At 39.5% G+C, this 21,993-nt stretch overlaps 3 protein-coding genes across 5 annotated transcripts; 2 read left to right on the top strand and 1 right to left on the bottom strand.

Moving 5' to 3' along the window:
- The first annotated feature begins 2,231 nt into the window (after nt 1-2,231).
- hypk.S (huntingtin interacting protein K S homeolog) lies at nt 2,232-4,565 on the top strand. Its single transcript, NM_001093721.1, is given in 4 exon segments — nt 2,232-2,411; nt 3,286-3,341; nt 3,980-4,031; nt 4,217-4,565. Coding segments are annotated over 4 exon segments (366 nt in total). The 5' UTR covers nt 2,232-2,249; the 3' UTR covers nt 4,313-4,565.
- Nucleotides 4,566-8,091: 3,526 nt separating this feature from the next.
- On the bottom strand, nt 8,092-15,752 carry mfap1.S (microfibril associated protein 1 S homeolog). Its single transcript, XM_041588256.1, has 9 exons — nt 15,616-15,752; nt 13,305-13,524; nt 12,629-12,764; nt 12,340-12,527; nt 10,834-10,942; nt 10,596-10,756; nt 9,691-9,850; nt 9,315-9,404; nt 8,092-8,740 (listed from the first exon to the last, which is right to left on the bottom strand). The coding sequence occupies exons 1-9, from the start codon at nt 15,695-15,697 to the stop codon at nt 8,558-8,560; spliced, it is 1,329 nt and encodes a 442-aa protein (XP_041444190.1). The 5' UTR covers nt 15,698-15,752; the 3' UTR covers nt 8,092-8,557.
- On the top strand, nt 15,567-20,444 carry LOC108712865 (60S ribosomal protein L37a). Of its 3 annotated transcripts, none has more exons than XM_041588258.1 (4): nt 15,567-15,704; nt 16,605-16,733; nt 16,846-16,928; nt 20,311-20,444. In XM_041588258.1, the coding sequence occupies exons 1-4, from the start codon at nt 15,696-15,698 to the stop codon at nt 20,372-20,374; spliced, it is 285 nt and encodes a 94-aa protein (XP_041444192.1). In that variant the 5' UTR covers nt 15,567-15,695; the 3' UTR covers nt 20,375-20,444. The 3 variants fall into 3 exon arrangements, with proteins under 3 accessions (XP_041444192.1, XP_041444193.1, XP_041444191.1); XM_041588259.1 differs by lacking the exon at nt 15,567-15,704 and adding an exon at nt 15,733-15,869; XM_041588257.1 differs by lacking the exon at nt 15,567-15,704 and adding an exon at nt 16,499-16,525.
- The last annotated feature ends 1,549 nt before the right edge of the window (nt 20,445-21,993 follow it).

Genomic DNA, 21,993 nt, shown 5'->3' with positions numbered 1-21,993 from the left:
TGGGGCACATTTACCAACAATGGGCAAATCTACAAAAGTGTTAAGTTGGTTATTTTATTCAGGCATTTTTTTTTAATTTGCACTGGTGCTGTAACCCAACAAATCAGCTTTTATTTGTCAGTTTGCACTTTTACACGTTTTGGCAACACCTTGTTTAGCTCTCATCTCTGCCCTACCCTGTCTGTATCTGGCAATTTCAGGAGGATTTATTGGGTTTTCCAATTGCATATTTCTGGTGTATATTATGGAGAGGGGGGACAGCTTCTGCCAAAACTAGATGATTTCTGAAATCTAGTAGTCTGGTCCTGTCTGAATGAAATCAATGAAAACAGCTGCTATGACTTGTACAAACAGGCATCATCATTTATTTATATGGTGCCAACAAATTACACAGTGCTTTGCATTAGTTTATAATGGACAGGGAACATACAGCAAACAACAAACAAAGGTTTACAGAGTACAATAGGATAAGAAGACTAGGGTTGCCACCTGTTCGGTTTTGACCTGAACAGTTTGGTTTTTCTAAGGCCTGTTCGGGTCTCAAGTTCCTGTTCAGTTTTCAGCCTTGTAAACCCAAACAATAATCTGGCCAATAAAGGAATTATCAAGTGAGGTTCATTTCTTATTAAAGAAACAAAAAAAAACCAAATCAATCAAAAATAAGAAATTGTTTTTCTAAATTAGTATTGCTGTATTTCAGAGCTTTCTGCATGAATGATTTCTGTATAATAGATCCCATACCAGTAATTAAAGGTACGGGCTTACTCACCAGACAGGATATAGACAAGAAGTTGGTTAGCCACCAGTGTGGTTTTGAACTGAACATCAAAACTTTCAGTGATGCGATATCCCCACCCTGGCCTTATAACGATACCTATTTCATTGTGCCTGCCTCTTATGTCATCACTGCTCCACCCCCAATGCTATCTGCCCTCTCCCCTTTGTTCAGGTTTAGCCACTGGCAAAGGTGGCAACCCTACTCCCAAAGGAGGCACTACTCTGTACCTCCCAACTGTCCCAATTTTGATAGTTCAGCCTGCAGACCAGGATTTTTATTAAAACGTCCTGAGTTTCTCTTTGATCTCCTGCACTGATAGCAGAAAAAGATACAAAATCTCTGAAACCTAATTAAATAAGAGGCTTTTTGGCAGACAGCCCAGACCACTCAGCGCCAGCACTAGGGTTGCCACCTTTTCAAATAATCTTCACCGGCAGGTGGAGGGGGCGGGGTTAAAAGGAGGGGGCAGTGACACTAAAGGGGCGGCCGTGACGCGCTATTGGCTGGCCGGTCGTGACGTCAAAGGCGGCGCATTTGGCAAGAAGCTCAGGTAGAGGGGGCGGGGATAAAAGGGCGGGTTGTGACGCTAAAGGGGGCGGGTTGTGCCGCTGAAGTGGCGGGCCATGATGTCAAAGGGGGTGGAGCCAATGTGCACATTTGGCAAGAAGCCTGGGAAAAAAGGTTAGTATTGAGCAGGCTGGGGGCAGGCCACAGGCTTTTTTAAGGTGTATTACAAATTTACCGGCAGCTACATTGCCGGTATATTTGTAATACCGGCCCCGGCTGGTGTTTTACCGGCTAGGCCGGTAAAATACCGGCCGGGTGGCAACACTAGTCGCAATGGTCAAAAGCATTGTTAAGCCTTTGAATAGAGTGCTAGTAGGGTTGCCAACTTTTCTGGAAAATAATACCGGCATTCCTATATATTGACCTTTTTTCCCTACATTGGGATCAACCATAATTTTTACCGGCCAGGCCGGTAAAATACTGGCCAGGTGGCAACCCTAAGTGCTAGTAATCTGAATTTGATTCTAGAGGAGAGTTGGCATTCCCTTTAGTATGTGGTACAGATCCATGGAATTCTCCTGGAAAAATTATTCTGCAGCAATACTCATACCAAGCTCTCTCAGACAGTTGCAAATACACCTTAGGCCTAGGACTTACACTTTAGCCCTGAGTAATATTATTCAGATTACTTCTGAAATCTTTGGAAACATAGCTAAAGATTAGAACACATTTTAGAAAACCATTAGCGTCCCTTCATTCCTAAATCAACTATCTAGTGTTTTAATATGAGCAAAAGCACACTATATCCAATAATTTCCTTTTCCGGCCTTTTGGAACGCATATTCGCCCCGCCCTCTACCCTGACAATGACGGAGGTTGCGGAAGTGACAATGGTAAGCCAAGAAACCGGAAGCGGGGACTGCTGCGAGTTTTTTTCCCTTGTGTTCCGGTGCAGGTGGGAAAGATGGCGGCTGAAGGGGATGTTGAGTTAGAGCTGGAGACTGAAGACAACTGCAGCGAGCGTCCTGCCGATAAACCACGTAAACATGACAGCGGGGCGGCTGATTTGGAGAGGGTGACAGACTATGCCGAAGAGAAAGAGATTCAGAGCTCCAACCTGGAGACGGTGAGAAGAAATGGTGGCAGCTTATAGATTGGTGGTTGGAACAAAGCAATGCTTATGGGTATTGTCAGTGTTAAGTGACTGTAGTAAAGCAGTGAATGGACAAAACTTGCCTGGGACAGATCGGCCAGAGAATGCGTTTAGCTGGTGTGCCAGTGCCAGGCAGTCTGTACATGAGAAGAAGCCTCATTCCAGGGGACCTTTAGTGACAAGTAGAACTAGTTCCTTTGCATTGTACTCGTCTGCCCACCTTTGTGTTGGTTTCCCAAATCTTCCTAACACCACACCATCCTGCCATTTGATTTTTGCTGCTTCCTTGCCCTGCATGATGCCAGCCACCATCTTGCATGGGCATTACAGCAGAGCTGATAGGTAGTTGCAGTTTAGCTTTATGTGAAGGCAGAGCTGTGATTAGCTTTTTAAATTCTTTGTTACCTCTAGGGAAGGAAGGGTATTCCTGTAAGCCTGACCAGAGCCGATATTGGGGTGCTAGTGTAATGCCTGAATTTAAATAAAGCTGTTGTTATAGGCAACTTGATCACAATGAGGGTGAAATCAACACTGTTTAACCTTTAGGCTAATGCCAGATGTGGCTAATTCTGAGAATCCGCCCCTGTGCTGGCATCAGCCTGTGCCTGTACCTGGATCCATTCTGTCAGCCAAGGTACAGACACATGGAGCTGCACGAAACGCATGAATAAGCCTTTTGGTGCCAAAATCTGCGCCTTGTGTTTGCACCCAGGACACAGCGTCTCAAACACAGCCCAGTCTTTTCGCAGTATTGAAAGATTGTTTACAAATCTTGAATTGATTGCCTATGAAGAAAGAAACCCATGGGTTACAACATTAGTATTTTTATATCATTTTTTTTGTGCAGGCCATGTCAGTGATTGGAGACAGAAGATCAAGAGAACAGAAAGCAAAACAGGAGAGGTACGTTCAATACTACATATGTCGTCTTATACTGGACCTTGCCATTAAATTGTAATAATGTACAGTATTAATGGGTATTGGCATTGCCAAGAGATCCAGCAAGGTGTAGATCATTTAGCATTTCATTGCTGTCAGAAAGCTGCTTTGAAAGAGAATGCAGTGACAGTTTGGCTGAAACTCGTTGGAGATTGGATGAAGCACATACTTGGTACCAATGCATCTCCTAACAGATCTGGTCATATATAATATGCAGTGACCGTTAATGAATTCTGTTGCTTTTGCAGAAGAAGTGCAACCTCCACTGTACTGTAAATTCTGGTGTGGATAGGTGTATATTCTGTGCTTTTAGCCTGTGAGACCAATACACTGAATCTACAAAGCAGTCTGTTGAATAGAGTTGCTACTATTTTCCAGGCTTCTTTGGAGAAGCCTGGCTCTGTTGTGGAGCCTTATTTCTTTCACCAAATGTAAAGATTCCTAAAGGTTCTTTTATGATGATTCAAATAATTTCTGGATTGTGGCTGCAGTGTTATCTGTTCAGCAGCTACCTCCTATGTTCCCATAAACATGAAAACAGAATAGTGTTTTTTTTTTTTTAAATACATTTTCAATAGCTAATCTGGCTTCTTCCTTTTCAGAGAAAAGGAACTGGCCAAAGTAACAATCAAGAAAGAAGATGTGGAGCTTATTGTAAGTATACATAGTGATCAGACAGGAAGTAAGAGTGTTTGTACCTCCTGCTGTATGCAGTTATGGGAATGCTCATCTTACATTAAAGTCTCTACTGAAAAACTATTATTTGTTCTTAAACTGAGCACTATACAGTATATACATGTCATGGCTTAATTATAAAATGAGAATATTTTTCTTTTCAGATGAATGAAATGGAAATTCCACGATCAGCAGCAGAAAGAAGCTTGAGGGAACACATGGGGAATGTAGTAGAGGCGCTGATTGCTTTGACCAACTGATCTTCTGGATGCTGCACATATTTTTAACATCTTCCTGTTGAAGACATTTTTCTTTGAACTGAAAAGATTTTATACTTTCATTGAGGGGTGTGGACATCATTAGGACATGATGTATGAAACAGAGCTTTCTTTCCTTAGCCTGATACTTTGGACATGTTAAAAATTATGCATTATAATGTCCCATTACCAAATATTTACGCAAAAGAAATGTGTACTAATTTATTTAGAATAAACACCATCTTTCTAAATCTGATTTTGAGTGCTATTTAACTGGTCATTGTTTTTATCCCAGACATAGTGTAGTAGACAAGCAGTCAGCACAACGATTTTCACTCTTTCTTTATGGGTGGTGCATGTCCACCAGTGGCCACTTTCCACTGGCACCACATACGACAAAAAACTTCAGGACAGCACCAACGAATTTTTTATATATGTTAAAACGCCTTTATTTGTGCTTCACAGGGGCATCATGGCAAAGTTTCAGGCCACATGGCCTTTTATCAAGCTTGATAAAAGGCCATGTGGCCTGAAACGTTGCCGTGATGCCCCTGTGAAGCACAAATAAAGGCGTTTTAACATATATAAAAAATTTGTTGGTGCTGTCCTGAAGTTTTTTATCCCAGACATAAACATAGAAGAGCTGTGTATTGTCACTTAAGAGCATCAGACTACATGGAGGCACACAGATTTTTTCCCATAATCAGCACTTTAGTAAAAGATATGTGGTATATTGAAAGCACAGTGGTGTTACTATCATACAGTAGACCCTGAAACTGCAGAGGGGGCACTGCTGTATGGTAGTCGGAAATCTTGCTGCCTGCCACAAATGAACGGCAAGCGGACACCAGCTGGTGGGGGGGGGGGTTCAGAGGAGAGAGGGAACGATGAACACCAGGCCCTCTGAAGTTATTTTGGGAAGTGAGGGGGCTTGTAGATGATGTGCCACAGTGAAAACATGTGTTTGCGCACAGGTATGGTGCCTAACATAAGTAAGCAATTGACAACCCACTTTTCATGATATGCTATTTTCTTCGAGTTGCCCTATATATTTGCTGCTATGAATAATAGAACCAAGTTTACTTGCCCTTTAGTAGAGAGATCTATTGAGACACACAGAGAAGCATTTAAGCTCAATACTGATTCAATTGTAATAGAATACTTATAATTAGTTCTTATAGTTTGAAATATTTTATTTGGTTTTCACAATAAACCATAAGAATCAATATGATAACAAATAGTATGCAGAATAAGAAGATTAATACAATGACATATTGTACAGAATGTATAATTTACAATGAAGTAATATTTAAAATAAAATAGATAATTAGTTCTGAGTGTCATTAAAAGACATTAGGCTACTATATGCACATTAAACAAATAAATCAAGAGCATAAGCTGCTGTTGTGTTGATAAGCTGTTATACTGTTTGCTCTCTCACTAACTTGCACAAGGATGTTAACCAGCTACCATAAACAATATATAGCCTAAATCAGAGCCCTTGTGCCCCCCCCCCCACATTAAAGTCTGCCTGATGTGATTTCTTACTTTGTGTAAGTTTTACAAGGTATCAGTACTGAGATTAAATTGCCCTTGCATTGTTTAAACCTCAAATTCAGGCAGTAAGATCCTGTATTGTTCACACCTGTTACTGTTCACAACTCAGACAAACTGCCCATATTGTTCACCTGTTCACTGTAAGTAGCACAGTATGAACTGTCCATCTTAGAGTCCTGATAGGTTTCCCTGCTGTATTTGAAAATTGCTGTTAGGGGCTGCTAAGGTGTTTAATCATGTGCTGGGGAGAGCAGCATATGGATTTAAGGGTATGTTTATGGTTTATTTAAGGGTATTTTTTTTTGTTTGTTTTACCACCATTTATGTGGCATGTCAACCACAGAAGTTGGACAACACTGGTCTACATTATGAAAATTTGGGACTAAAGCTAGGACCTAGGAGATCTTATGGATAGAGATGGGTGAATTTGACCCGCATCGTTTCACCCATCCCTACTTATGGATAATACATTTTTTACGGAGGAGAGGGTCATTCTTGCCCCTTTACAAAAGCACTGGTGAGGTGTCATTTAGAATATGCCATGCAGTTTTGGTCTCCGGCATTACTGAAATAGAGAAAGTCCAAAGAAGAACAATTAAGCTGATAAAGGGTATAGAAGGCCTCTCTTTACAATGGAGAAGTGTTGCTTAAGGAAGTAAATAACTTTTTAAGTATCCATGGGAACTATACAATAAACTCTTCAATACTTTTATTTACCAGTTCCTCCTAGCAGGCACAATGGCATCCATCCTCTGCCTGAAGTGGTTGTACGGGTTGATACACTAGCTAGCTTCACTGATTACGTTCTACCTTTTTTGTCCAAGAGAAACATGCCTAACTGCTAGTTGAACCACAGGCAACAAAAACCTGAAGCCTCTCCAATTTGCTTTAGAAGTAGAAAAATGTGTGTTGCCCATTGGCCTTCCACTGGAGTTTGGGCAGAGTGAACAATTGGCTGTACTGACAAGGTATATTGTAGTCTATAACTATACGCCCAGCTGGGAATTAAGAAGTGATGTTTTTGTGGCTCAGCTGTCAGTGAGCCCCATTGCCCACATGCTTGGACATGGGTCAGTTGAAAATAGTGGAGTTGGCACAATATGAGATGTACTTAAGTGTGTACTTACAAAGCAGTAGTAAGGGTCTTTCTACAATAGGCTGACCAGATAACCCTTTTATCTCGATACACTTATATACAGTACCTGTAGCGGATCTACCAAAAAATAGCACATTTTGGATCCTCGTTAGATAATACCTAAAACTTGAAGGCCACTTAATCTAGTATTCTAATCTAATATTAGAAACGTGGGAACAGTTATTTGTACTGATATATTAACTAAATATAATCGAGATATGATTTGATAAATTTACACACAGTTTCCCAGATATTAAAGAAGACAGTGATCCTGGCATTTCATTTGTGCCTGAAAGATGAACACACAGTTTGTACCTGTTTGGTCTTTTATTTGTATAACTTCAGCTATGTTTTCTTGAGGCACAATCTACACTCTTTATGCACTCTATGCTTAAGTTTCCTCTGTTTATTCTGGTTTCCTATATTCCAAAAACAAAGTGGCAGGTAAATTGGCTTCTTACATTGAGTATTTGGGACCTCAGATTGCAAGATCCACTGGGACAATATATAAATTGGGGTACATATTCCCAATTTACAAAATGAAAAGGCAGAGTGATTCGTTCTAGATAAGTCATAGTATTCCCTTTATCCTTGGGTGAAAAATGATCAAAACCTGATGTTCTGATGCTAACTGCACTGGTTTCAAAGCTGACATGTAGTAATTATTTGCATTGCATTAAGTACTAATTACAGTCTTATATGTGACATTTGTATTCTGTATATACAGAATATTGTGAGCTGGTCCCTAAGCTCAGTAAGCGACAGTAGCAGAGCATGTGCAGTGAATCAGCAGAAAAGAAGATGGGGAGCTACTCCCAAGAAATGTTTTTCTAGCCTACTTCTTCAGTTAGGCTTTAGTTCTCCTTTAAATGAGTGTACATATAGGCAGCCCTTTGATGCATATTGCAGATAAACTAATAAAATGTATTTCATAAAACAAAAGGCATCTGTACACACAAGATGGCTGAATGTTGAACTAGTGAAATGGAATTTCTGAACCGTAGATTGCTTTCATTATTGTAAAATCAATTAAAAATATTCATGGGAAAGTGTTTTTATCAAGGGCATACAAACACATTTTTACACGCTATACAGATAAACTATTTTATTTACAAACATTAGCAAACTTGCCTCAGTTTCAGTGGCTTAGCTAAAAAAAATAAAATAAATATTTTATTTACAAACATTGGCAAATCTTGCTTCAGTTTCAGTGGCTTAGCTAAAAAAAACAACAACTTTATTTACAAATATTAGCAAATCTTGCCTCAGTTTCAGTGGCTTAGCTAAAAAAAAAAACCTTTTATATACGTAATTTTCAAAAAATCTGTGGAAAGTAAAGCTGGGTGTTTCCACTGCTTGTAAAATGCTTTGTAATTGGCTAATGGCAAACCAAACAATCCATTCATACATTAAAAAAAAAATGCACATACATTACTTGCAAAGTATATTTACACACAAGTAATAGTGGTCCTTATTTATCATACAGAGCCAAAAATTTCTTGTCATGAGCTGCTGTTGTTTTTTCATATGAACAAGTCCCCACAGCCATGGATAGTTTATGTTGTCTTTCTTTTCTGCACAGAGGGTCTCTCAAACACATCCCTTACTCCTGCTGCCTTCTGTTTGAAGAACTTTGTGTTCTGCGGATTATCCTGACCCCAAGCAGAGTCAAATGAAGTGGTGTCCTGATCAACCAGGTGAGTATATTTTGTCCGACCTGAACGACCAAAGTTCTTGACCTGAACAATAAAACAGTTGATAGAAAAACTTATGAACTGAATGCAAAATGCCCAGGTAAAAATCTGCTTTGGATTAAGTATGAACCCTATGCTATAAACCCTCATAAGGAAAGGCTTCAGTCCGTGCTTAGGAGGTGTATGCTGGGCGCTAGGAGGATTTTTACAGCTACTGTAAATTACATTTTTGCGTAAAAAAAAGGACAGTTATTTATAGTAACAATTTGCTTGTTATCTAGAGATCCTAAATATAAAGCAAAACACAAATGTCTTGCATTTGGGAGAACTAAAAGGCTCATTATTAGCTTTAAATACACCAGTCAATAAATAAACAACTGCAACTTGTTTTCTTTTTTCATTGACTAGCGATTGCATGTATTTTCATTTATTTCGATAAAAGTGTTACCAACTACTGTCAGTTTCAGGCTTTGGCAAATCTCCTTTGTTCATAATAACCTTACTTATCACATCCCTTAGCCTTCCTATACTGTGATAAGCCACCCAATAAAACACAGAATCAATGTTTTACTATCAAATTCAGACACAGAATAATGTAAGAAATTGTGACCTCCTTTACCTGCATGACCTTTGGCAATATAGTCTTATTAAAATGATCCTCCAAGGTGGGTGCACTGAAATCCCTTTTATATACATTCTCATCTTCATCCTATGGGGGAAAAATACATAATGCTTTCTGTAAACTGAGCATAAGAAGGAAACACAGAATATAGGATTAAGTCCAGTATTTGGCTAAATCACAGCACTTTGTGCTGAAATCTTATTATTCAGCCAAACATAATCCAAAACCTTGAAGTCATGTGACATTAAAGCACAACAAAAAGTGAAATTTTAAGCATTGTAATATGCAAACTATGGTTGCGTTGATATAGTTCAACAGCTATGGATTTGGAATAAGCCTTATAAACAAAGGTTTATGAAATAATAGTTCTTACCATGAAAAATGCACCTCTGTGGTAATATTTTTGTAGGAATTTGTATTTCCCTTTCAATGCCTTGTTGGTTATTATCTTGCCATTTGCACGCAGCTCTGCACGTCTTTCCTCATCCGTCATATTACGAAGGCGATCAACCTCTGCCTTCTCCTTTTCCAGTCTGTTCCACGGCATGAGAAAGAAATTAGTATTAGACTCTACAATTAAATTTCGGCACACACGTCCTGGGAAATTGTGACAGTCAGTGTATTATCCAAAGGGTAGAGAAACCATGACAAACCGTATATGAGCCATGATGTGATGAAAGCAATTTAACCTTCTTCTCAGTGCAACAGTTCTAGGTGCCGTACAGTATGTTTGGGAGTTTTAACCTTGAAAGCAGCAAGTGAGTTGCAGGTAAAAATTAGTCCCTGTTTAAAATGTATATAATGAAGCAATAGAATTCTTAATGGTTTAAAAATTAGTGGTGAGCACAACTTTCCCTTGTTTGTTATAGTTTATACAGGAGCAGTGACCAGCTCCATGTTGTAGCTCCCACCCTTCCCAGCTATAGTCAGGTGATCCCACTGGTGTCTAATAAAAGGGCAACCATATTTCGGAGTTTTAACCATGAAAGCAGTTGCAGGTAAAACTTAGTCCCTGTGTAAAATGTATAAAGTAATAGAATTCTTAATGAATCAGATGAAAATTGAGTGTAGGACTGGCCAGATATGGGATGACTTTGACGTAGTTGGCCAGCTTTAATATATTGCAATATATGGACAAACAATCCCTGTTTTTTTAATGGGTAAGGCATGTTTTAGTAGCAGTATGCACAAAATGTCATATATATTGATAATGGGTTGAGTGCAGAGGACTCTTGTATTTGTCCATTTTATTCCTGGCGTTAGGATTTAGATACTTACGCCTCTCTCTCTTCGCGATCTCGCTTGATGCGCTTTAACTCTCTTACTTTCCAGGCTTCATACTCCTCTTCATCATTCTCATCATCTGTGTTTAGGGCATCAAGGGCTGCTAAGGATCGCTTATTCTCTTCGATTTCCTTCTTTGTTTCCTCCTCTACAATCTGTACATGGAATATTACAGTGAAAAAGCAGAAACTTCTAACAACTAAATACCACTACATCAATACAATATGCCTACCTTCAAGGTGTACTTCCTTCTTTCCTCTGCCATTCGTTTTGCCTCTGCCTCCACTTCCTTCTGTTTTATTGCCTCAGCTTCTCTTTCCTGCACAGTAACTCTGTCTTTTCTGAAACAGTTACAATGTCAAATTACAGCAACATATGGTAAAACCTTCATTTTGCCGATATTTAAGCAGGGAGTCCTTTTGTGTCAGTTACTATCATTTTGAATGTCCCAAATATATTACACATAAAACATTTTGTCAATCTTTAACAAAAAAAATTATCCAAAACACTGAGATTAAATTAGGATTCTAATTTGCATATTTCAATTTGGGCCTAATTGCCAACATTGTGTGTTAAGTTTGTGTAAACAAATCACAGCGGGCTAGTGCATTTAGCTCTCAAGAAATATTGTATAATATAGTGTGTACAAGCAGAGTAGATCATTGTTGAATCAACAATCAGTTTTTGTAAATAATCAAATTATGATTCAATAGGCTCCTTATTAGAGGTGAGATTAAACAGTGGATATTAATGGGTCAATACACACCCAATTACACCTTTTTTCAGTACAAACAAAATTAATAAAACTTGTGCTAAAAATGAATATTAAGCATTAAGACAGGGCTATTTTACCATTAAGTCACAGTAGGGATGCACCGAATCCACTTTTTGGGATTCGGCTGAATCCCCACATACTTGAAAGATTTGCCCACATATGCAAATTAGGGGCGGGAAAGGAAAAGGTGGGGAAAATGTTTTTACTTCCTTGTTTTGTGACAAAAAGTCACGTGATTTACCTTCCCACATCTAATTTACATATGCAAATTGAGATTCGGTTCAGCCAAGCGCAAGGATTCGGCCGAATCTGAATCCTGCTGTAAAGGCCCGAATCGTGAATTCGGTGTATCCTTTGTATAAACACCTCTCGTTACCCTTGTGACTATTTTATCTTACAGATTAGCAGATGTACATTCTTCGGGGGGGTATCTGTGCACTGGAAATCTAACCAAAGGACCAAACAGAGTAGCTTCAGTTTCCCAGTTTAGCTAAAAAAATGCCCTATTCAGTGCACTCATATTGACCAAGGGCGTATACTGCTCCTTTAATTTGTAGCCTTGGTTTGTGGTTTGACCTTGCTATAAGCTACGAAGCCCTTGAACCAATGCTGAACCCTAAAGGGGGTGTAACTGCATTCTACACAAAAACAAATACTTGCTACAAAAAGATATATTAATACACTTTAAAATCAAACATAGGTTTTACACACACCGGATTTTAAGGGCAGAGACGCACGTGGAGATTTGGGGAGATTTAGTCACCTGGCGACAAATCGCCTCTTCTACTCCCTGAACTGCCTTCCCGCCAGGGATTTAGATTCTAGCTAGATTCTAGATTCTGAATTGTAAAACCAATAATACAGAATGACCAAACACAAATGGTCTTAGTATGCCACACTATGTCACAACAAAAGCAAATTTAAAGTGAACCCACCTTTAAGTAATAAGAGAAAACCACTTACTTTCTGATAAACACAGGCTTGAGTCGTGGTTCCATTTCATCTTCACTATCAGTGTATTCTTCATATTCAGACTCTGATTCTGATTCTTCTCCTGACCTCCCCTCATCCTCTAACTCCATCACTTCCATCTCATCATTTTTTCTCTCTGCAGCTTTCTGACGCATCATGGAACGACGAAGCTCTATTTCCTGATTACAGTGTGAGAAACACAAATCATTTTGGAATCCTAAAATAACAGGCTTCTTTGGCATCATGTCAAACAGACCACCATAGAGTATATTAAGATTACCTCGTCATCTACTTCTTCCTCTTCCTCCTCACTAGTGTCCTCTCGATCCATGCGCCAGTCCTCAATCACTGGCTCAGGCTCAGATTCACTTTCACCAACTACTTCAGGCTCAATAATCTTTCTGTGCCTGGCCAACCTGTACAAAGAGACCATTCCCTGTGTCACAAAAGTGTCCCATCATTTCCCCTTGGCTTTGCACCTTATACTGTATATGAAATTAAAATTCAGGGCATATCACTGGCAGGAATGAAAAGAAGCCTGTTATGACCTCTTTCAATGCACGTTGCTGAGGAAAGAGAACTGAATGCAGTTTTTAGTAAATTCATGACAATTTAAAATGTATGTGGGCTGCTGTGCAGTGGTATTGTGTAATATCCCACATGAATTGTGATCTATTTTGCATCTAAATACAACATGTATTGTAGCCCACCAGGCAATAACTGACAATAATATTTTCAGTGAATAAATGATTAATAAATATATTGAACGGATAACTATAGTGAACTTTTGTATCTAAGAGAAATGGCAGATGGGGCTATATTAGACACTTTAAAGGCAGCGTTTTGGGTGCCAAAGCAGCTCCACACAGACATAAATGTGAATTGGTTGTCAAGCACCAGTTTCAACGGAAGGGACAGAGATAAACAGTATTATCCTTCAAGACCGAAACAGTCACCTTTCTTCCACATCTTCATTCATTCGGCTCTGCAATCGACGTAAACGAGGGTCGCTGGTGCTTTCTTCTGGCTGTTCCTCCTGCTCGACTTCCTGCTCCTTTCCCTTTTTAATAAACTGGAATTCCTCTTCTTCCTCATCAGAGGACTCCATTGGAGCATAGTCAGGCCTTTTACCAGAAACATAGCGCTTAACTTTGACCTTCTCCATGGATATTTCACCTGTAAAAAAGGATAGTGAAACACTTTAAAATAGATAAGTATTTATCATATCTATCAGTTTTAAAATAAATTCTAAACACATTTTCTACATTCTACAACACATATATAGACATATTGTCCTATTTTGAATTGGTCTTCTTTTGTTATAGTTTGTGATTTGCCTTCTTCTACTTCTTTACAGCTGTCAAGCAGGGGGTCACTGAACCAGACAGCCAAAAAACTACTGCAATTGTGAGGCTACAATTGTATTGTTACATTTAACTATATATCTTACTATTCAGGAACCTGTTCATATTCCAGACTCTCATTCAAACCAGTGTATGATTGCTAGGGTAAACTGAACTCTAGCAACCAGATAGCTGGTGTATTCCAAACTGGATAGATTCCCAAAAACAACAAAAAAGTCCAACTGCAAACTGTCTTGGAATATATTTTTTAGGTGAACAACCTCATTACTTTGCTCTATAGTAGCAAAATATAATTTAAACAATCTCCTTTAAATATAAGGATCATATGTAACCATAACATTTTAGTAAAAAAAAAAAAAAAAAAAAAAAAAAAGCAAGCAGTGTCATTATATAGTGAATAAAGTACCCCTATTGTGACATATACTGGTATTTTATATCTTTTACGAACGTTTGGTGTTTTCTCCTGTCTCCTTCCCTGGATTAAGGATTTTACTAAAAATTATTTAGGGTATAGTTGGATTGTAGAATAATATATTTTGCATTTGCAGGTTTGTTATAAAGCAGTAAAAGATCTAAAGTATAACAATGACTTGTAAATCAGCCCAGAATAAACACACACCAAAGAGGACATTGATGCACATATAGTAAACAAAGAAGACACACAACTGTGGCTATTTTCTCTCCTAGACCAGAGAGTCCAAGTCAAAGAGTCCAAGTCAAAGAGTCCAAGTCAAAGAGTCCAAGTCAAAGAGTCCAAGTCAAAGAGTCCAAGTCAAAGAGTCCAAGTCAAAGAGTCCAAGTCTTACCATGTTACAAGGACTAGCTCCAAGTAGAGTTCAGGTCTCTATAAGACAATATTTGGGATATTAGGGTGAGATTTGGGGCGGAAATGTGTTTGCTGTTCCAGATATTCTTGGAACTATGGCTGAAAGACTGATACGCCACAATATTTTCTTTATATGTGACTTTGTTATATGCAAAGGGAGCCTTGACTAAAAGGTTGGACCTTCAAAGGGGGTTTAAATTATAAATGTCTAAAGAGCACTGCCTTATAGGATGAAGATGAGTTAAAGTGATATTGTTGCTGTGCATTAGTGGAAGGAATTCTGATAGTGTTGGGACCCCATGCTCACTGCAGACTACATACATCATACAGTTATGGGACCTGTTATCCAGAATGCTCTGGACCTGGGGCTTTCTGGATCTTACTTTGGAACTTCATACCTTAAGTCTACAAGAAAATCATATCAACCCAACAGACTGGTTTTGCTTCCAATAAGGATTAATTATGTTTGGATCAAGTACAAGGTACTGTTTTATTATTACATAGAAATAGTAACTTTTTTAAAAAAAATTTGATTATTTGTATAAAATGGAGTCTATGGGAGACAGGCTTTAATTCAGATCTTTCTGGATAACAGGTTTCCGGATAACGGATCCCATACCTGTACGTATTAGACTTGTTAGATATTGATGGTCATTTCACAAATAACTGCAAATGCTCAGGGCGGCCATCAGGGTGGTACATATGTTGGGGCCTGGCCATTGCCACAGCACTAAAACCTATATTATTTACCAAAACTGAGCAAATGTACCCCAGTGCAGTAACCCATAGCAACCAATCAGCAATCATCTCTGCGCTGCTGATAGAGCAATGAAATGAACAGTGGTTGTTAATGGTTACAGCACTTGAGGAAAATGTACAGTGGGTCACATTTCTCTATAATCTGAGTAGCTAGCAGTCAGCAGCAGAATGACATCTCTACCCACAAGCCTCAGCGGCTAAACTACGTGTTCATCAAACTAATAATGGGGGCTTTATTGGCGGAGGAGGTGCAGTAACTCTGCTCTATATGTTGCCTGTCAGGAGGAGGCTGCAGTTTTCAATAAGCAAAGGTTTTACCTTTTTCATTGCGCACCGGTACGGCACCAGCCGTGGACTGAATAGGCGGCTGCTTGTTTAGTGCGTTGGAAGAGGCCGCCATGGTGCCGGTAAGGGATCACAATCGCCACCGAAAACTAAAGCTATACAGAGTTCCGAGATGCGCTGGAGGACTAGATACCATAGAGTGCTTCCCAACGCTTCCGCCCTCGAGTGGTAAAGTTGCGCATGCGCGGTTGGCTCTTCCCTTTTCTCTCGGGTCCTGAAGCAAGATGGTGAGCCTTAGCGTTGTGGCCTTTTAGACTTAATCAATCTGTCTTAATCCTTTCCTAAGAGGGATCTTTCTGTGCCGTAGACCTCTCTCTCTCTCCGCTGCTCCACACATATCTGTGCCCGTTGCCCTTTATTTGTTCCGCCTTCGATCAGTTTCGTGATAAATATTTATGTTTTTTAGCCGATGGGAGGCCCGAATAATCCCCGTTGTTTAGTTAGTGGCTAGTGGACTATTGGTTCCATATGACGTGTACGTCTGCGCTTTTATATAGTGCGTTTGTTTTATTTGGAGTTAATGCGTCACTGGTTGGACAAGTACAGCTCCTAGGAGCCCGGGTGGAAGATGTAGTTCCTACTGTGTCACAGGGATAAGCCTTGTATAAGAACTCACTAATGCACTCTACTTTGCTTTATTGTGGCAGGACGGTTTCAGTATTGTCTGTTATACCCTTGTGTTAATAGAGACTCACACATAGTCTAGTGATCTGCAGAACTCTGCATGCAGGTGACCTTTCATTATGTGATCAGGAATACTGGGAGTTGTAGTCGAGTGGAGCCAGGAAGCAGGACTAGGAAGGAATGGCTGCAAGATCCAGTCGAATGACACGGGAATGGAATGTTAAATCTCTTATAGAAACTCAAGTGCATGTCATTGAGCGTCTGTATCATTTTAAACCACCGTCTTATATTTTTAACTTTGACTGTATCCATTCTGAGCGTATTCTGTTTCTTTCCAGGCCAAGCGCACCAAGAAGGTTGGCATTGTGGGTAAATATGGGACCCGTTACGGTGCTTCCTTGAGGAAGATGGTCAAAAAGATTGAAATCAGCCAGCATGCCAAATACACCTGCTCCTTCTGTGGCAAGGTAGGTGCCATTTACAAATAAAACACATCTACTGCCTTGTACATTTCAGAAGTGTTCTAAAGTACAACTCTCTTGCCGCCCCCCCCCCCCCCTATTCTGTATCCGCCTGTAGACCAAGATGAAGAGAAAGGCTGTTGGAATCTGGCACTGTGGATCTTGCATGAAAATTGTAGCTGGAGGAGCCTGGACCTACAAGTAAGTCTCTTGTAGTTAGTTGTAGAAATGTAATTTGGCAGAAGCGCGTGTTCTTGCAGATTAATTGAAGCCAGCATACAATACCAATTGCTCTGCACTTGGTTTTGTGTGAAAATGCAGTTTTGCACTTTTGTCCCAATGAATGAAAATGCTCACACAGGTTTACAATTTGAACATTATTTTGTTTTGTGCATACAGCCAAGAAAGAATTGGAGGTTATATGATAGGCGGCAGTGAAAAGCTTCTCAATAAGCTTATAGTAGTAAAAGTGAAAGGCGCAGCTCAGTCCATTCATTATGCGATGTAGCCTAAAGGTGGCCATACACAGGCTGATAAAAGCTGCCTTATTGGCCCATGTATGGGGCCCCACGACGGGCTTCCCTGATCGAGATGAAAAATCTGATCGCAGCCGCATCTATTCGTATATGCGGTACCGTGATCCGACCGCCTATTACTATTCATTATGATACGATCGTTGGGCGCTAGGGCCCACGATCGGATCATCCCGATATTGCCCACCTCAAGGTGGGCATATCGGGGAGAGATCCGCTCGTTTGGCTACATCGAGTGTCACTGGGACACGTAGTCATAGGCTTGCTTTGTTTACAAGCACAACAGCTTATCCATTATTGGGGAGGGACTTTTAAACTTACAATGGCAAAGTTTTATTTTGAGAGAAATCCGTGGCATATTCATTATGTTCTATATGAAAGTGCTATATGATCTGTGTGTTATATCTTAATATAGGCCTTCAATGTTTAGGCATTTCATTTCCCTTTTCATTGCCACGCAATGTTGAATCTACCTGAATAAAAATACTGTAGCGCTGGCACAGTTGACTGCCATGCAGTTGTGCAACATCTGGTGTGGAGCAAACCCAATTGTCCGTGCTGAAAAGGCTTAAAGTTAAAATACTAGAAAATGCTTTTAAAGATAATGTGAAGTGGTCTAAGACCTGCACAACTGTACAGAAAATGTATTACAAACCTACTACTGACTTCCTATAAACTCCAGCATTTGATGTGTATGATAGTCTTCCTTATTTGTCTTGGCACCAGACTATAGACATTTGTGCCCTGGTTGAGCTATTGGGAAACTACAGAGGAGAGTTAAGGGGTTTCTTCCATGAAGTGGATATGTGATATGTCTTACTGTACTTGGGGTATTTTCATTGTTGTGATCAATTTGAAAAACTTGGAATTGCTCCCTGTTACTCCCCATTATTATACCATTAGCTTTGCAATTTACAATGAGAAGCAATTGCTTCTCAGTCCAATTCTCTTGTTAAAAAATGAGTGAAAATGTTTTGTGTGCTCTTGGGGGTCTAGCCTTGTTTTTATGCCTTTTCGGGGGGGGGGGGTGTTACAGCATAGACAGAGTACTTTGTTAGGGGTATGATCTCCAACCAGTGGCTCGCGGGCAACACCTTGAATGTGGCCGTGAAGCAAGTGCTTGTTTTTGAATTCAAGGCTTGGAGGCAAGTTGTGATTGCAAAAAACAAGGCTAATGCTAAACAGAGCCTCCTGTAGGCTGTCAGTCCACATACGACTACCAAATACCCAAATCAAACCCTTATTTGGCACCCCAGAGATATTTTTCATGCTTGTGTTGTGCCCCAACTCTCTTCATTTGAATGTCACTCACGGGAGAAAAAGGATTGGGGACCCCAGCATTAAAGGAACACTAACACCAGAAATGAGTTTTTTTAAATTGATAACTCTTGACCGTCCCTGGTTAAACTTGTTTACTTTTAGAAACACTACTGTAGTTTATATAAATAAGCTGTAGTGTAGCAAAGGGGCAGCTATTCAGTTTGAAAAAGAAGAAAAGGCTCATGGTACATAACTGACCAGCTCTGTGGAATTATTTGTTGTGATTGTAGGCCATAGCCCTTACACTGAAAGATAAATGGGTCAAAAATCATTCTTGGTGCTCTGGAGGACTTTGCAATGAAAACCCCTCTTATATCAAATAGGAAATATGTTGCCAACACATTACTGGTTCTTTAATAACTCCAATTCTAAGGGGAAATTATCCTGTTTGTGGCAGTAGCAGGCTGCAACTTTGAGATGGGAATGGTTAGAATATTCATAATCCTGTTGCAGTTCTGTCAATAAAACCACAGACACTGTCACATGTATGAGCAAGCACTGGATGATTACTTGATTTTTTTAATCAGGCTGGATGGAGTTTGCTTTCTACTTAAGCAGTGAATTGAAAATGCTGCACGCAGTTTAAATAGTATTATATGTGTCCTGCTCACTAGGATGATAGTGCAAAACAGCTCTCCAATTGGTAAAACCAGTGGCATCTCTTATACATCTAACATGTATCAGTTTGACAATCCATATTTTTATAAAAGCGAATTCCTTAATGTTACTAGAATTGCAATTTGGCCACTTGTATCATTCTCAGGGTGTCCCATATGTCTCCCCTCCTAGCCCAAACAGCTACTCGCATACTTAACATTTCTTTTGCGTTTGAATGGGTGCTGTTATATTAGCTCACATTTATATTATAACGCTCTTAGCTAAAATATTCTGTTAGGTCAATGGAACATGGGGGAATTGCTCATTTAACCATAATGACTTGGACCCTGCCTATGCACTTGTTGTTCAAGAGATTATTGCTTTGATGGGGCACTTCACAAAATTTTGACATGTTTCACAGGCAGCCAAATGTAATGCTAATTTTAAAAATGTATTTCTCTTGGTGGACAATTGTATTGTGACCATTTTGTCTACAGATCAGAAGACCAATCAAAACAGAATCTCTTCTTTGGTTTTTTTAGCTGCAATGTATAATTTGAGTGAGAGAAAAGCTAATAGGGGTCAGTGGTTCAGTGCAAGTTATGATTTCGGCCAGGAAAGTACTGATTATGATGTCTGGTGTAATGGGAAATTAACATTTACTTTTCTCTATACAAACATTTTTTTTAATTTTTTTTTTTTTTTTTAATTTAGAGAAGACCTACTAAAATAGCACACACACTCAGTAGGGCCTCTCCCCCGGCATTGAAGGCTGTAACCTTAGTCTCTGCAGGACTAGATATGAAAGCATGCAATCTACATATATAATTGTGCTTATCAGATTTAGTTTTCATGCTTCCCTTTAAGCTCTGTTCCAGTTTCAGGACTTTGCAAGGACAGCAAAATATTCTTTGGAGGCTTTCTCTGTACAGTGCAATTACTGTGTCCTAATTCATTGAAGTGTCACAGAGTAATTTAACTGTGCTAGAATAAAGTGCATTTATTCCGGAGATCTGACAGATTAGGCAACTCAGAAATCCAATTATGGCTCCTGGCTTGTCTTTACTCCATATATAAAAATGAAGAGGCAGGTATATCTATATGATCTGACTGATCTTGTTTTCTCTTTCCAGCACCACCTCTGCTGTCACAGTCAAATCTGCTATCAGAAGACTGAAGGAACTGAAAGACCAGTAAACACCACTTGTTCTGGAATCCAGTACTATTCCATCTGGACTGTAGTCAATAAAAAATTTTGTTCTGTAAATGAAGAATTACGTGTTTGTTCTGCTGTGCGTGAAATTAAGATGGCTGTATTTTTAAAGGAACACAACATAATAGCCAGAACACAACTTAGTCTGTGACTTTAAGGGGGGCCAAATGGGACAACGTTTATGACCCTTGTGCCCTCCCCTCAAGTCACTGGTTACTGCCTGGTAACCAAGTAGTGTTCTGGCTATTCTGTTATACATCCAGTCCCTCCAGCCTTTATACATGACATTATTGGCTTTATTATAACTATATTAGAAACATTTTTTATTTTGCACAGCCTATTTACCCATTTTTTTATTTTTATACTGAACAATTTCTTTAATCTGATCATCCTTTTGGTATCTACTCCAATTCCTTCTTCCTGTTCAGTACCGAGGTGTATGAGAGGCAATGAAGTTCATGCGTTCGGCCCAGGCGGAATTGTATTATTGCCTCTCAATACATTGTTTGGAAGGTTCCGCTACACATCTCTGCGTTTAAATCACTGTTATAATTGGTGTCCTTGCTAGAGGAGAGATGATTCTTTCGTCATTGTTTATGTAGTCAGGCAAGCAGTGCAGAGACTTGCATGTGACAGGCAGAATAATGCTTTCAATTGTATTTACATTTACAGGTAACTTTAAAATAACATTTAGATGTTTAGCTAAATATTATAAATCTGTAGTCTGCGTTATATTGAAACATGTTTTACAAGTTAATGAAAGGGTCGGGTTATAATCACTGGGGGCAGATAAGGTCTAAGTACACTGATGCCCACTGAACAGTAACAGTCTATCTTACAGCAGCCCCTATGGCATTTGCCAGAGTCCACAGATTGCCAGTCTGGTACCAAATGTTAAACTATAATAGCTTACCTGATACCACAGGCCAGTCTACCTGTTTACTGAAAACTGCACCAACCCACTTATAAAATGTAAATATGGCATGACAGAATAAAGGCAGTTTCAGCCTCGTCTCATTCTTTAATATCTCAAAGCCCCATAAACCTGGTAAACCAAAAATCTAGTTGCGTTTAAGTAGATGTTTTAACCTAAAGACTGTCATATTGACTTTAAAACTGAGAGGTTGGTGTGATCTTCATAGTCGCAACATACAGCACATGGGGGGAAAATGAGGAAGCTTTGTAGGGAATACATAAGGAATGCAGGCAAACAAAATGACAGTGAGTTTGGGAAATGAAAGGCAGTCTGAGGGGAGGAAGTTAAATGTGATGGGGGCAAAAATTGGAAAGGCATCAAGGCGGGGGTGCTTCAAAAGTGTATAAAGAACTTGAAATGCCTAAAAAGTGGTGTTGCCTATGCAAATGAGCATTAACACTCCCTCTTTACAAGTCTTATGTGGGAGCTGTAGTAGTGGCTGGAACAGGCTTGTTACTGCAACATGGTTTTAATAGTACATATAGCCAAAACCAGCAAAGCAAAGAGCAAGAGACGGAGATATTGCTTTAAAACCATTTAATTTTGTTTTCCCTGGCCATCCTCCCATCAACATAGAAAAAACTGATTGGTTAACTCCTGCTACTCCCAGCCTGGAAAGAAGAAACA

The sequence above is a fragment of the Xenopus laevis genome, chromosome 3S, assembly GCF_017654675.1.
Source record: "Xenopus laevis strain J_2021 chromosome 3S, Xenopus_laevis_v10.1, whole genome shotgun sequence".
NCBI classification, from domain to species: Eukaryota; Metazoa; Chordata; class Amphibia; order Anura; family Pipidae; genus Xenopus; species Xenopus laevis.
This window is presented reverse-complemented; position numbering and strand designations above follow the sequence as displayed.

Coding starts and splice junctions, on each gene's coding strand:
- mfap1.S (XM_041588256.1), bottom strand. CDS start 15,697: ATGGCGGCCTCTTCCAACGCACTAAACAAGCAGCCGCCTATTCAGTCC. Junction 12,765..13,304: donor AATGAAGATGTGGAAGAAAG/GTGACTGTTTCG, acceptor CTCTTTGTACAG/GTTGGCCAGGCACAGAAAGA. Junction 9,851..10,595: donor GATCGCGAAGAGAGAGAGGC/GTAAGTATCTAA, acceptor GCCGTGGAACAG/ACTGGAAAAGGAGAAGGCAG.
- LOC108712865 (XM_041588257.1), top strand. Junction 16,734..16,845: donor CCTGCTCCTTCTGTGGCAAG/GTAGGTGCCATT, acceptor ATCCGCCTGTAG/ACCAAGATGAAGAGAAAGGC. Junction 16,929..20,310: donor GGAGGAGCCTGGACCTACAA/GTAAGTCTCTTG, acceptor TTCTCTTTCCAG/CACCACCTCTGCTGTCACAG.